The sequence below is a fragment of the Hyla sarda genome, chromosome 5 (assembly GCF_029499605.1).
Source record: "Hyla sarda isolate aHylSar1 chromosome 5, aHylSar1.hap1, whole genome shotgun sequence".
NCBI lineage: Eukaryota > Metazoa > Chordata > Amphibia > Anura > Hylidae > Hyla > Hyla sarda.
Window position 1 is genome coordinate 316,380,779 of NC_079193.1, and position 14,128 is coordinate 316,394,906.

The following is a 14,128-nucleotide window of genomic DNA, read 5'->3' on the forward strand; positions in this document are numbered from 1 at the left end:
AAAAAAAAACTCCAAATTTTTTAACCCAATTTCTCCCATTACCCCTTGGGAAAATTTTCAATTTACGGCCCACTGTTCAAAAAAACCTGTGAGGAGTAGGTACTCACTGTACCCCTTGTTACCTTCCTTCTGGGGTGTAGTTTTAAAATTGTGGTCACTTGCCGGGTTTTTTCTTTTACATTTTATGTCAGAACCTCAACATTGCAGTGCGAAGCACCACTTTAGGCCTCAAAGCTCATCGGTGCTGTCTCACTCCTAAGCCCTGTTTTGCACCAGCATAGTGCTTTACCACCATAATGTTTGGTTAATACCAGCAATTCAGTGTTAAACCAGCAATTCAGTGTTAAAAATAAATTTTTTACATTTATGGCCCACTGTTCAAAAAACATGTGAGGTGTACGTACTCACTATAACCCTTGTTACATTCCTTGAGGGGTGTAGTTTCTAAAATGGTGTCATATGTGTGGGGTTTCTGCTGTTCTTGCACAATGGGGGCTTTGTGAATGCACATGGCCCCCGACTTAAATTGCAACAAACTTTTCACTACAAAAGCTCAATGGCGCTCCTTCTATTCTGAGACCTGTAGTGCACCCGCAGAACACTTTACATCCACATATGGGGTATTTTATTTCTCAGGCAAAATTGTACTTCAAATTTTGGGGGCGTTTTCCCCAATTACCCCATGTGAAAATGAAACATTTGAGTTAACACTATCAATACAGAGCGAAAAATCAAATTCTTTTACTTTTACAGCCCACTGTTCAAAAAACCTGTGAGGTGTAAGTACTCACTGTAACTCTTGTTACATTATCGGAGGGGTGTAGTTTCTAAAATGGGGTCACACGTGGGGAGTTTCCGCTGTTCTGGCACCATGTGAGGTTTGTAAATGCACATGGCCCCAACTTCAATTCCAGCAAAATTCTCTCTCCTAAAGTCCAATGGCGCTCCTTCTTTTCTGAGACCTGTAGTGCGCCAGCAGAGCACTTAATGTCCACATATGGGGTGTTTTCTTAAGCGGGAGGAATTGGGCTTCAAATTTTGGGGTCCATTTTCTCCTATTACACATGTGAAAATGAAAAATTTGGAGTAACATCATCATTCTAGTGTTAAAAACCAAATTTTTCATTTTCTCGTCCTACTTCAACGCAAAGACGTCAAACACCTGTGAGGTTTTAAGGCTCACTATACCCCTTGTTACGTTCTTTGAGGGGTGTAGTTTCCCAAATATTGTGCCATGTAGAGGGTTGTTTTTTTTTTTTGCTGTTCTGGCACCATGGGGACTTCCTAAATGCAACATAGCCCCCAAAATCCATGACAGCAAAATTTGATCTCCAAACTTCCACAGTTGCTCTTTCCCTCTTGAGCCATGTTATGAGCCCGCAGAACACTTTATGTCAACATATGAGGTATTTCCATACTCAAGAGAAATTGGGCTACAAATTTTTTGGGGGCCTTTTCACCTCATACCACTTTTAAAAATAAAAAAAATGGGACTACAAGAACATGTTAGTGTAAAAAATGCTGATTTTTCTCCTCCACTTTGCTGCTAACCTAAAGGGTTAACAAACTTTCTGAATGTCATTTTGAATAGTTTAAGGGGGTGTAGTTTCTATAATGGGGTCATGTATGGGGTATTTCTCACAGAAAAGCCCCTCAAGTACACTTCAAACTTAACTGGTCCCTGAAAAATTCAGATTTAGAATTTTTCATGAAAATTGCTGCTATACTTTGAAGCCCTCTTATGTCTTCAAAAAGTAAAAACATTTCAACTTTATGATGACAACGTGAAGTAGACATTTTGGGGTTTATTTACTAAGAATGGAGTGTAGTTTTCTTTGTGGGTTTTGATTTCCGACTGGTATTCTCCCAAGGTATTTACTAAGGTTTCCCTACATTTTGCACTTTTCCTTATGTTTTGCTTTTTTTTTTACAACTGTTCTGATCGGTAGGGTTTTTCTCAGCTCAAATCCACCACATTTTCTTTGGAAACCTTAATAAATATGTTGGGATTTTTCAAAACTGTCGGGGACACGCCCCTTTCGTCAGGACCACACCCACTTTCTCCCATGACCACACCCCCTTTTTGGGGTTTTCTTGTAAACTGGAGGGTTTTGGTTTTTTTTTGGTCACAAATTCTGTCGCATGGAACATGCAACATAATTTGGGTGCAAAACCCAGAGTAAAAAGAGTCGGGATCGCGTTAGTAAATAAACCCCATTGTATTTGTGAATCAATATATAATTTATTTGGAATCTCCATTTTCCTTACAAGCAGAGAGCTTCAAAGTTAGAAAAATTGGATTAGATTTTTCACCAAGGAAGTATGCAAGTAACGAAAACTTACCACTATGTTAAAGTAGAATATGTCACGAACAAACTATCTCAGAATCAGAATAAAAGGTAAAAGCATCCCAGAGTTATTAATGTTTAAAGTGACAGCGGTCAGAATAGCAAAAAAGGTCTGAGTCCTTAAGGTGAAAATGGGCTGAGTCCATAAGGGGTTAAAGAAGTAAAACAAAATCAAACCTGTATCAGTTGTGTATCATTTTAATTGTATGGACCTACAGAATAAACATCTGGGGGGAGATTTATCAAAGCTGTCTATGTCCGCATCAATATAGACCAAACTATAGAGCGTTAGGCCGGTCTATTGTGCGCCTAATTAATCAAAAGGCGCACGGCTCTAGATAAATTCTGTGCATGGACTTTGGTATCTATGCTTTAGACTGTATTTATACCTGCTCCAACATGGTCTGACATTTCGGCGTACTTTGAAATGTCGCTTTTGATAAATTCAGCACCAATGCATTTTTCCGTCTAATATAGACTGGAATGCATCATGTCCTAAAAATCCTCTAAAGCAAAAGTCTCAGAAAAGTCGCACATATTTAGACTGCGACTTTCTGTGCAACAAATTTAGACAGGAAAACCCAGTCTAAATCCTTTGATAAATCTCCCCCCTGATATCTTCTTTACCAAAAAGTGCACTGCGTGGAATTAAAAGCCCCCAAATGTTACAAAATGGCATTTTTTGTTTTTGTACAATTGTGCCCACAAATAATTTATTTTTGGTATCCCCATATTTTTTGTGGTGAAATGACTAATGTAAAAAAAAAAAAAAAGCCCTCATGTGGGTCTGTAGGTGAAAAATGTAAAGTGTTATGATTTTTAGGAAGGGGAAGAGGAAAAAACTTAACTGCATCAATGAAAAATGGCCCAGTCCTCAAGGGGTTAAGGAACGCTGGTTGGGAAACACTGGTCTTTGGAGTGAAAAAGTTGGACTAGGCTGCCACGCACTTCACCCAGCTATTACAGATAGCCGTAGCAGGCCTCAAGACTGAGACCTGATGTGACCTAAATTTTTGACACGTATCGGCAACTTGTCATGTTTTTACAAATACACTATCGCCTTAAAGGATTATTCCAGTATCAATTTTTTGGGTGTTTTGGGGGGAAAATAAAAAAACTATTCCTAAACTATTTAAAATACTCTCCCACACAGCTCCCGTCCCAGTGTTTATCAGTCCCCTGCTCCTCAACACTTGTGGCTGCTTTCAAGATGAGAAAGAAGTAAGCAGACCACTTGCGTAGAAAGAAGGAGGTTGTTTTATTAAAGCAATCCACAATCTAAATAGCAAGACCTTCCTCAGACCGAATTGCTGCGGAGGAGAGAGTCAAGGAGCAAAGTTGCGGTCAATACCATGTCAAAGTTAGGTAGGTAGAGCCACATACGACTATGGTCGCCTCCTACCTACCTACCTTTCACATGGTATTTACCACAACTTTTCTCCTTGACTCTCTCCTCCGCAGCAATCCGGTCTGAGGAAGGGCTTGTTAGACGGAATCGTTACTTTATTTTGGATTGCTTTAATAAAAAATAAAAACTCCTTCTTTCAACGCAAGTGGTGTGCTGTGTTACTTCTTTCTCTGGCTTTATACGGTGTGTGACCCTAATCGTGCATCCACGAATAATCCACGAGTCTCATCACTGCATTTTTTTTTTACATTAGTTACATATAAGTGTTATAAGTAGATTCGATGGGTCAAATGGTTTTTATTTGCCAACACATTCTATGTAAGTCCATAGATCTTCTTCCCACTCACACTACAGAGTATTATATAGCATGCGATACAGCGGTTATGTCACACCGGTCTCCTTTGCCCCGTCAGCTCGTGCACACAGGAGAGAGTAGCGTCCATGACACAGGATAGAGTTGGCCCACCGGAGAAACAGGCTGCGGAATCCGTTGTATAAGTGCAGCGGATCACTTCATGGGCTCGCCTAGTTCACAGCTATTTATGGGGGGGATTTATCATTGGTTTTGCTGTGGATTTGTCACACAATTTGTCTCAGTTGTTGTTTAGAGACATTTTTTATTGCAACTTTTGCTTTAAAAGCTTTTTCTAAAGTTGTGCAGCTATGTCATAGCCTTGGTAACTTTTTGCAGCAGTCATGAATTTATCATATGCCCTCAAAAGTCTACACAAGGCCTGAACTGACTTACAAATCTGGTTGTGGACAGAATTTGTAAAAAGTCACATTTTGGCGCAACAGGTTAAAAGGTCGACAGAAAAGTCGCAGAGAAGGAACCATACAAAGAGGTATGCTGAAGTGTCATTTTAAAAGAAATGTGTACCAGCACCATATTTATCACATGACATGCGACCAATTAACACATTTGGCTTTGTACACATTGCCACCCCACAAATTAAAAAGTGCAGCTAAATTGTTCACCACCACCACCCGATAAATTCTCTCCATAGAGATGAACAAGCAGGGTGGGATCTGATAGTTCACAGGAAGTCATGTGAAAGACCAGTTCCTGTAACACATTCAGAGCTGTAATTTTCCGGCTGCCAGCCAGGTGGTCGCTACAGAACTGAATTGCATGGATGTAGCAGAGCCGTGAGGCAACAGATGATACTACAGGAATACTTGTGGCGAATGTGTATTACCGTATTTTTCGCCGTATATGACGAACTTTTTCTTCCCCAAAACTTATACGGCAAATACACATTAAAACCCTGTCATATCGCGGCGGTCCCTGCTGCCATCTACGGCCGGGACCCATGGCTAATACAGGACATCACCGATTGCGGTAATGCCCTGTATTAACCCTTCATACGCGGTGATCAAAGCTGACCGCCACGTCTGAAGCAAAAGTAAAACTAACCCGGCTGCTCAGTCGGGCTGTTTGTGACCGACGCGGTGAAATCGCGGCATCCCAAACAGCTTACAGGACACCGGGAGGGACCTTACCTGCCTCCTCGGTGTCCGATCGGCAAATGACTGCTAAGTGCCGGGATCCCCTGCATGGCCGGCGCTCTCCTTCATCATCACGTCGTCGCGCACGCCGTCCCCTCATCCAATAGAAGCGGCGTGCGTAGCGACATGATGGCGGCGACGGAGACTGAGGATCCCGGGCAGCAGAGACGTTCCGAAGCGACGGGGACACCGTGGGGACTCGGCGACAGCGATGAAGGGCGACATCCAGGGCAGCGGTGACGGGTCCGGAGCGGCGGGGACATGTGAGTATTACCTCCTATACCAGTGGTCTTCAACCTGCGGACTGGGCATGCTGGGAGTTGTAGTTTTGCAACATCTGGAGGTCCGCAGGTTGAAGATCACTGTCCTATACTTTACATTGTATTTGGTTCAGAATCTTTTTTTTCCTAGATTTTCCTCCTTTAAAATTGGGTGCATCTTATATGCCGGAGCGTCTTTTACGGTGAAAAATATGGTATATTGGGGATGTGTAACAATGAAAAACAAAGTGCATCTTTAATTTAGGGAGTATTGGAGAGGAAACTCGTGTGTGAGTCTTAAGGTACATTCAGAGAATTTCCGAGATTCCAGGTGCAGCAGGCGCTGCCGGCGTTAGGACTGCACGGACTTACGCTGTTACTATAAATGGCAATGCAGCCTGAATGGAATTCCACCAAATGAATGAACATGTTCATTCTTCTGGCAGAAATTCTGCAGCGGACATTCATCAGAACAATTTTTGAAGCAGAATCCCATTGCCAGGGATGCAAAGTGGATTCTCAGTGTGACTGAGCCCTAAGGGTGCGTTCACACGCTATTACTAGCAGCGGGTTTCCCACTGCGAGTTACGCTACCATTGATTTAAATTGGTCTACAGACAGTCCGCAATAGTGTCAGATTTGCGGACTGTCTGCGGAAACCCGCTGCTAGTAATAGCGTGTGAACGCACTCTAATGCTATAAGAGGGAGGAAGGTGGAAGCTGAAGCAGATTCATGCTGTGAGTTGTAGTTTTGCCACAGCTGGAGGCACACTGGTTATAGGATATAGACCTGCCATCATGCTGTACAACACTTCATGTTTAGTGTCCCCCACAATTCAACAGATTCACAAATCCACCAGTAAGAAGCAGCTGAAAGCTGAGAACGTCAAAATATATCATCACCTTTAATACTGACATCTACACGGATCCTTGAGCTTTTTTTTATCCTTGAATTGTGCAGCAATATTATTATTCTAACACTTATTATTTTTTATTGGCATTCACTTACTCTAGTACCATTTCATGTATCAGCACATCCTACAACAGGACGACAATCCCGGGATTACATATTATACAAGGTTATTTTACTTTCATAATACTTTTCCGATCCTGTGACATCGAGAAACTTCAACATTGTAATGATGTAAAAATCAAACTCGACTTTCCAAATTAAAGCGTCATTGTCATTAAAAACAACTATTGATATGTTGATCAGACATTGTCAAAAGTTGTTGATCGCACCAGGTTAAGGGTGGTTGTAATGGTGAGTTATTAGCCGGGATAGATGGTGCCACTGCACTTTGCTACCCGACCGGCAGATCGGACATTTTATCTGCATCTGTGCAGAGAAAAGGTCGGATTTCTCGGGCAGCCAGGAAGAGGAGCGCAATGCTGACCGTTTTCCTGGCTAATAACTCTTGATCGCAACGAGTCTTGACCCGATGCGATCAACATGTCAAAACTTGTTTTTAATGACTAACAATTTAAAGGGCATCTCTATTCAAAAGATTTTCTATGCATACTGGGTCTTCCTGTTTCAGCTCATCTGTCAGAGATGTGATTGGCTGCTATAGGCCACTTCTCCACTTTTACACTGTGCCAACCTCAACACCAACCTCTATATAAAAATATGGCAAAGAGAAAATGAAAGCCGGTCACTCACCATTTCTTGTCTTCAAACTTCTTTATTTGAACAAAAAAAGGTACTCACACAATGTACAGGGGAGAGGGACTAAGTCCAGGGGGTACAGATAGGCAACAAGCTCCGTTTCGCACTATATAGTGCTTCTTCCGGCCATGGCCGGAAGAAGCACTAGATAGGCAACAAGTTCTGTTTCGCACTATCTGAGCCCCCCCCCGGATTTGTCCCTCTCCCCTGTACGTTGTGCGAGTACCTTTTTGTTCAAATAAAGAAGTTTGAAGAGACAAGAAATGGTGAGTGGCCGGCTTTCATTTTCTCTTTGCCATGTTGCTATTTGTACTCTATCTTTAGCCTGTGCACCGCCATACGTCTATTCTTAAAGGGGTATTCCAGGAAAAAACTTTTTCTTATATATCAACTGGCTCCAGAAAGTGAAACAGATTTGTAAATTACTTCTATTAAAAACTCTTAATCCTTTCAGTACTTATGAGTTGCTGAAGTTGAGTTGTTCTTTTCTGTCTAAGTGCTGTCTGATGACACGTGTCTCGGGAACCGCTCAGTTTAAAAGCTAATCCCCATAGCAAACCTCTTCTACTCTGTGCAGTTCCCGAGACAAGCAGAGATGTCAGCAGAGAGCGCTGTTGCCAGACAAAAAACAACAACTCAACCTCAGCAGCTGATAATTATTGAAAGGATTAAGATTTTTTAATAGAAGTCATTTACAAATCTGTTTAACTTTCTGGAGCCAGTTGATATAAAAAAAAAAAAGTTTTTTCCTGGAATACCCCTTTAAGCTCTAGCCCCAATACCGGATTTTCTGTATTACCGCAGTGCTGAACGAATCTTCTTCCCGACTCTATATAAAAATGCATTTCCTGATCTTTTACCCAGCAGCTGATTTCTAGCAGAGTAGGGCTATGTTCACATCCCTCAAGTAATCTGCAAAACTGTACAAAATCCGCTGCCAGCGTGGTAGAAAGGAATCCGAGTGGCAGCATAGAAATTCCACAGTGTGAACATAAACTAACAGTAGTCACCTAAACAGGAAGTAACACTATTTCTAGGCAACCATTGAGATGGCCTCTAATTGTTGTATGTATAAGTGATGTATAAGTATGTATAAATTATGTTTAAAGGGACTTTCACGTTTTATAGCATATTATTTATGTACAGATGTGTTCCCCCGTTAAGGTCTGTTCAAGGAAAATATGTATTTTTTTTATTTATTTATTTTTTACTTTATGTGTTGCTTGGTGTTGGATTGTATTGAATTGGTATCATAATTAGTTGCAATTTAAGAAAGGTTAAAACGAGTTTTGCAGGATTTCTTTTATGGGTGGTCTATCCTCAGGGTGGGCCCATCAATATCTGATCTGTAGGGGCCTGATCAAGAGCTTCCTCCACAATCAACTGATTAAAGCAGTGTTTCCCAACCAGGGTGCCTCCAGCTGTTGCAAAACTACAACTCCCAGCATGTCCAGGCTACCTGGTCATACTGGGAGTTGTAGTTTTGCAACAGCTGGAGGCACCCTGGTTGGGAAACACTGGATTACAGGAACCTCTGTGCTCATGTGAGTGCTGAAACTTTTTCAATTCCAAGCAGGCAGAATGCTATATACTGGGTAGCAGCTGTACCTGGTATTATAGCTGGTTGAAGTGAATGGGGCAAGCTTTGAGCGCAGTGGCACATGATCAGTGGGCATGCTTCCACTGGTTAGAAATTGATGGACCATAAAGACCCCTTTAAACAATTTCTAGAATTTTGATAAGTCATACAATTTGTCATGATACCTAATCAATACAATCCTAAACCATGAAGGAAGAAAATATACTCACTCATTACTTATTTTGTTTCTGGCAAGGTTATGAGAAATGGGTAGCAATGGGCACCCACCACAGCCTTCCAATGAAAAGTGTACATGTTAAACATACCGTATATACTCGAGTATAAGCTGACCCGAATATAAGCCGAGGCCCCTAATTTTACCCCAAAAACCCAGGAAAAGTTATTGACTCGACTATAAGCCTAGGGTGGGAAATACATCATCCCCCCATGTCCAGACCCCCGTCATCATCGCCCCCCCCCCCCCCTTCGTCATCACTGCCTGTCAATCGTGGTCTTCAACCTGAGGATCTCCAGATGTTGCAAAACTTCAACTCCCAGCATGCCCGGACAGCATGCTGGGAGTTGTAGTTTTGAAACATCTGGAGGTCCGCAGGTTGAAGACCACTGCGGCCTTCGTCATCATCCAGACCCCCCCCCCCCCTTTAGTTTTCTACTCACCTCCCCTCGGTGGGAAGGAAGAGTGAGATGGTCCAGGCAATCTATGTTGCAGGGACCGTCCGATGGGGATGGTAAGTCGTTCCGGGCTGTCCATCCTCACCGGGAGGCCCTCTTCTCTGCTCCGGGCCCGGACTAGTGACGTTGCCTTGAAAACGACGTACAGGGACGTTCATGTGCAGGGACATCATGGACGTCTGCTGCGCACGGACGTCCCTGTGCATCAAGGCAACGTCAATAGTCCGGGGCCGGCCTGGAGCGGAGAAGAGGGCCTCCGGGTGAAGATGGACAGCCCGGAATGACTAACCCTCCCCCACCAGACGGACCCTGCAGCATAGATGGCCCCGACCAGCTCACCCTTCCTTCCCACCGAGGGGAGGCGAGTAGAAAACTAAAGGGGGGTCTGGATGATGACGAAGGCCCGGGCAGTGGTCTTCAACCTGCGGACCGCCAGATGTTTCAAAACTACAACTCCCAGCATGCCCGGACAGCCGATGGCTGTCCGGGCATGCTGGGAGTTGTAGTTTTGAAACATCTGGAGGTCCGCAGGTTGCAGATCACTGAGAAGGGATTGACAGGCGGAGAGTTCACTTGAGTATAAGCCGTAGGAGCGTTTTCAGCACGAAAAAGGAGAAATTCGGCTTATATTCGAGTATATACAGTATACATTTTTTTTTTTAACAATGGAGCCTATAAGAAATGAATAGATAGCAGATGGAATCAAGGCATTGGTCAGGTGTATACATTTTTTCATTTGCATTTCACCATATGTTATGGAAGTACACATCTGTATGTCATGCATATATTATAAAAGTGGGATCAGTGGAGATCTAACTACGAGGACCCCAACCAGTTATGTTGGGTCTTAGGCCCCCATTCTAGGCAGAGAGCTTCACTCCACAGTAGTAAGACCCCCACTGATAACACCAATAACATAATAAGCAGAAACCCATTTTAAGCAAAGATTATGGATAGAGGTGGCACAAAACATATGTAAAACCTATGAATGTGGTAAACAATATAATACAATATCCAGGCTTTAAACATCTGCTCAACAATACAAAATGTCAGGTTAAGGAAAATATACACAAGTACAAATGCAGATTGTGAAGTTGTCTCTTTGTTCTTCTATAGTACCAGTACACAGGATATAAAAGGACGCGTCAGTACCGTATAAACTTGTTAAGTCCAGGGTCATCCAGTTTCTGTCTTTTTTTTTGGCAAATTTCCCAAAATTAAAAAAATAAAATAAATGGCACATTAAAAAAATATAAGAAAAAAATAAAAATATGCAAACGTCTTCATGCAGCAGGGAGACTTTGTCTTTGTATGCAAACGTGTGCTTTTTTTCTGAAGTCATTCCACAGCTATGTAGGATATATGAGAATCACCCATTTAAAGGATTGTGCTAGATTAGCCCCAAAAACCCAGACATTAATTTTTTTCAGCATTTTTCAAAGTCTAGTGTAGTCTCCATTTTGTTGCAGGTCCCCAATACTTTCATAGTCGCTTTCAGCATGTTGGAGAACCCCCTGACAAGATTGGGAGTAAGTCAAAGTCCTGTCTTCTTCATGGGTTAATGTAGCAATGGCTTCGTACTCAGGGTCAGGTCCACCGTTTACTATGTCCATTGCGGGTGGTAAGCCAATGAGGTTGGGGCTTTTATCAAGGTCCCTGACTGTTGCATATGTACCATTACAGGTCGTTGGCGAGACCTCCACATCTTGGATGTAGGAATAATGGGAGAGGTCCTCCTGAAGCCTCAGAGATTGTCCAGTTCTAGACACTCTTGAATACATGGCAGAAATCTAGAAATAAACCAATTTATGTAAGTAACAAATTCCAAATAAGATCAGATGTACAATAAAACATTTCATACATCACTTAAAGGGAATCTCCAACAATTTCTTTGTTTGTTTGTTTTTTGTCCCAATTCTTAAGGTTTTTTTTTTTTTTTTTAAGTAAACACCCTAGTGACAAGGCACTAAGTAACCTGAGATGGATCAGTTGCTATGTCCTGTCAATGGTTGTTAAAGGGGTTCTCCACTGCCCTGTCTTCCGGAGCTCCGCTCGCAGTGTCCGGAAGTTTATTACTCTGGACGCTGTGTGCGGGTTTCCGTGTTTGAGGCCGCCCCATCGTGACATCAAGCCCGCCCCCTCAACGAAAGTCTATGGGAAGGGGGCGCGACCGATGTCAGGCCCCTTTTCCATAGACTTTCGTTGAGCTCCGGAAGACAGGGCAGTGGAGAACCCCTTTAAAGGGAATGTATTGCTTAGATTTTTTTCCTAATAAGTAGGACTGGGCGGTATACAGCCGTCAGCCTATCAACGGCCGACGCGATGTCCCGGCCTGGCCAGTGATAGGCTGAGCCCAATGTCATGTAAGGAGCTCTGGCTGGCTTCTTACATGACAGTGCGTTTAACCTATCACTGGCCGGGGCGGGGCGGGACATCGCTCCGGCCGGTGATAGGCTGACGGCTGTCCGATGTTCCAGTCTCAAGGAACAGCGTGAGGCCGACTTATGTAAGTTAAAGTTTATTTTGTTTATCTTTTGCATCCCGGGCATAGGGATACAGTGTACAGCAGTGGTCTCAAACCTGCGGACCTCCAGCTGTTGCAAAACTACAACTCCCAGCATGCCCGGACAGCCGTTGGCTGTCCGAGCATGCTGAGAGTTGTAGTTTTGCAACATCTGGAGGTCTGCAGGTTGGAGACCACTGGTGTACAGTATAGAGTTCCATCGCCGACGGCCCCCAACAAAGAGGAGGAGGGCAGTGCTTGCGGGTGACACATATGAGTAGTACCCCACTGGGCTGATAATTAATTGGGGGGGAGCAGAGCAGCGTTGGCGGGAAACATGATTTGATGGGGGGGGGGGGGGGGGGCAGAACAGCGCTGGCGGGTCACATGATTTGGGGGGTGGGGGAGCAGAACAGTGCTCACGGGTCACATGATGTGGGGGGGTTAAGGAAATACCATTATATACCGTGGAACCGCCATAAGTTACAAAAATACCGTGATACACATATTTGGTCATACCGCTCAGCTCTACTAATAAGAAGAGTCAGATACTGAAACATGCTCTTTCATTCTAATACACACCACAGGATATATTATTGCTACACATAAGAGCATACGGCCTATATTTTACCAAAGAAAATTGTAAATAGCTGCAAAAAAAGCATAGTAAAAAAAAACTACAACAAAACCAAAGAAATACAATCCCCAGCTTAAAGGGGTTATCCAGGAATGTTTCCAAAACAGCTCCACATCTGTCCCCAGGTTGTGTGTGGTGTTACAACTTAGCTCCATTCACGTCAATGGAACTGAGCTGTAGAACCACACCCAACCTGGAAACAGACGGGGAGAGGTTTCTGAAATTAAATTTTCTATTTTTTTTTATATTCCTGGATAACCCATTTAAATCCTCTTCTGAGGCTGCAATAAATGGAACAAAAGGTATTTTCTAACTTGGGGGATAGAGGGAATAGAGAAATCTCTAGCCACCAAATAAGAGTTAAAACTGAGTCCATGATATTTAAAGGAAATCTGCAGTGAAAAAAACTCTGTCGGAGGCGTGCTGGCCACAGATGACGCCGTGGCCGACACTCCCCTTCCATGTATCTCTATGGGAGAGGCAGGGATGCAGCATTCGTGTACCCCGCCTCTCCCATAGAGCTGTATGGGGGGGGGGGGGGGGGCATGTTCTTTGACCTCAGTGAGGTCGGCAAAAAGCACTAGCCAGCGCACAGCGCGGGGAATGCCAGTGCCCCGTGCGGGAGATCGCGCGCGCGGGGTCCCAGTGGTTGAACCCCCCCGTAATCAGACACGTGTTTCGGGTCCGCTGACCTACGTCCGGGGGAAGGTCAGGAGACAAAGGTCAGCGGACCAAAACATGTGTAGGGGTGGCGGCATCCTGGGACTTGCAGTACTTCTTATCATTACTTGGTATGTAATAGCTTGATGTCTGTTCAGCTTTATTACTTTTTGTGCTTATTGTGGCGGATAGTGAATTGCACCTGCACTTTAGGACTTATGTTGTCCAGATTCCCTGCCATTTTGCACATTTAAATTCTCAGCTGTTTCACATCTTTCTGTTTACATGGTACTTTTATGAATTATATCTATTACCGCCTGACTAGTGTTTTGTCCCAGGTTTTGCCGCCTTCTTGTCGTCTATTCCTCCTGTTTTAATATGTTTTTTATTCATGCACTGTTTTGAATATGTATTTCTTCAATAAAGATTAATGGTTTATCTTTCAAATAGCTCCCCTCTCTTTGTTGTTTATTGGGAGTTTAGTTGGCTTTTCTTGTCACATCAATAGGGCTTTTTAGTGATACAGCACCCCATTTCTCATTTGGGAAACTACTGTAGTTACCTTCCCATTGTGGCATTTATTATAGGTGGATGCTTGTATGTGCCCTAGGTATATGGAAACCTTCTTTGCATGTTTTTTGTATTTTGTATATAAATGATGTACAGTTATCTCCCAGAATATATGAATGTGATCGGCCACTCATCCCCACATCTGATACACTTGGTGTCTAAGTTATACCCTGTTTTTTTTCATAAAGGCAGGAGCTGTATTAAAATAGTTGTGACACTCTTTATCACTGGATACTTGTCCAGATATCTAGATAATAGGAATTTGTATAAATGTAAGATGGTACCAGACCTA

At 43.2% G+C, this 14,128-nt stretch overlaps 1 protein-coding gene and 1 long non-coding RNA gene across 9 annotated transcripts in view; both read right to left on the reverse strand.

The window, feature by feature from the left end:
* Positions 1-6,414: 6,414 nt before the first annotated feature.
* Positions 6,415-9,199, reverse strand: LOC130274192 (uncharacterized). The gene is made up of 2 exons (XR_008844283.1): positions 8,711-9,199; positions 6,415-8,609 (listed from the first exon to the last, which is right to left on the reverse strand). It is a non-coding gene; the product is annotated as an uncharacterized LOC130274192 (long non-coding RNA).
* A 783-nt stretch (positions 9,200-9,982) lies between these two features.
* PAG1 (phosphoprotein membrane anchor with glycosphingolipid microdomains 1) overlaps positions 9,983-14,128 on the reverse strand; it is a 264,608-nt gene continuing 260,462 nt past the window's right edge. For all 8 annotated transcript variants that reach the window (XM_056522227.1, XM_056522222.1, XM_056522220.1 and 5 more), the window contains one exon: positions 9,983-11,256. In XM_056522227.1, coding sequence (XP_056378202.1) covers positions 10,903-11,256 — 354 coding nt within the window. In that variant the 3' untranslated portion in view covers positions 9,983-10,902. The remainder of the gene's footprint in view (positions 11,257-14,128) is intronic.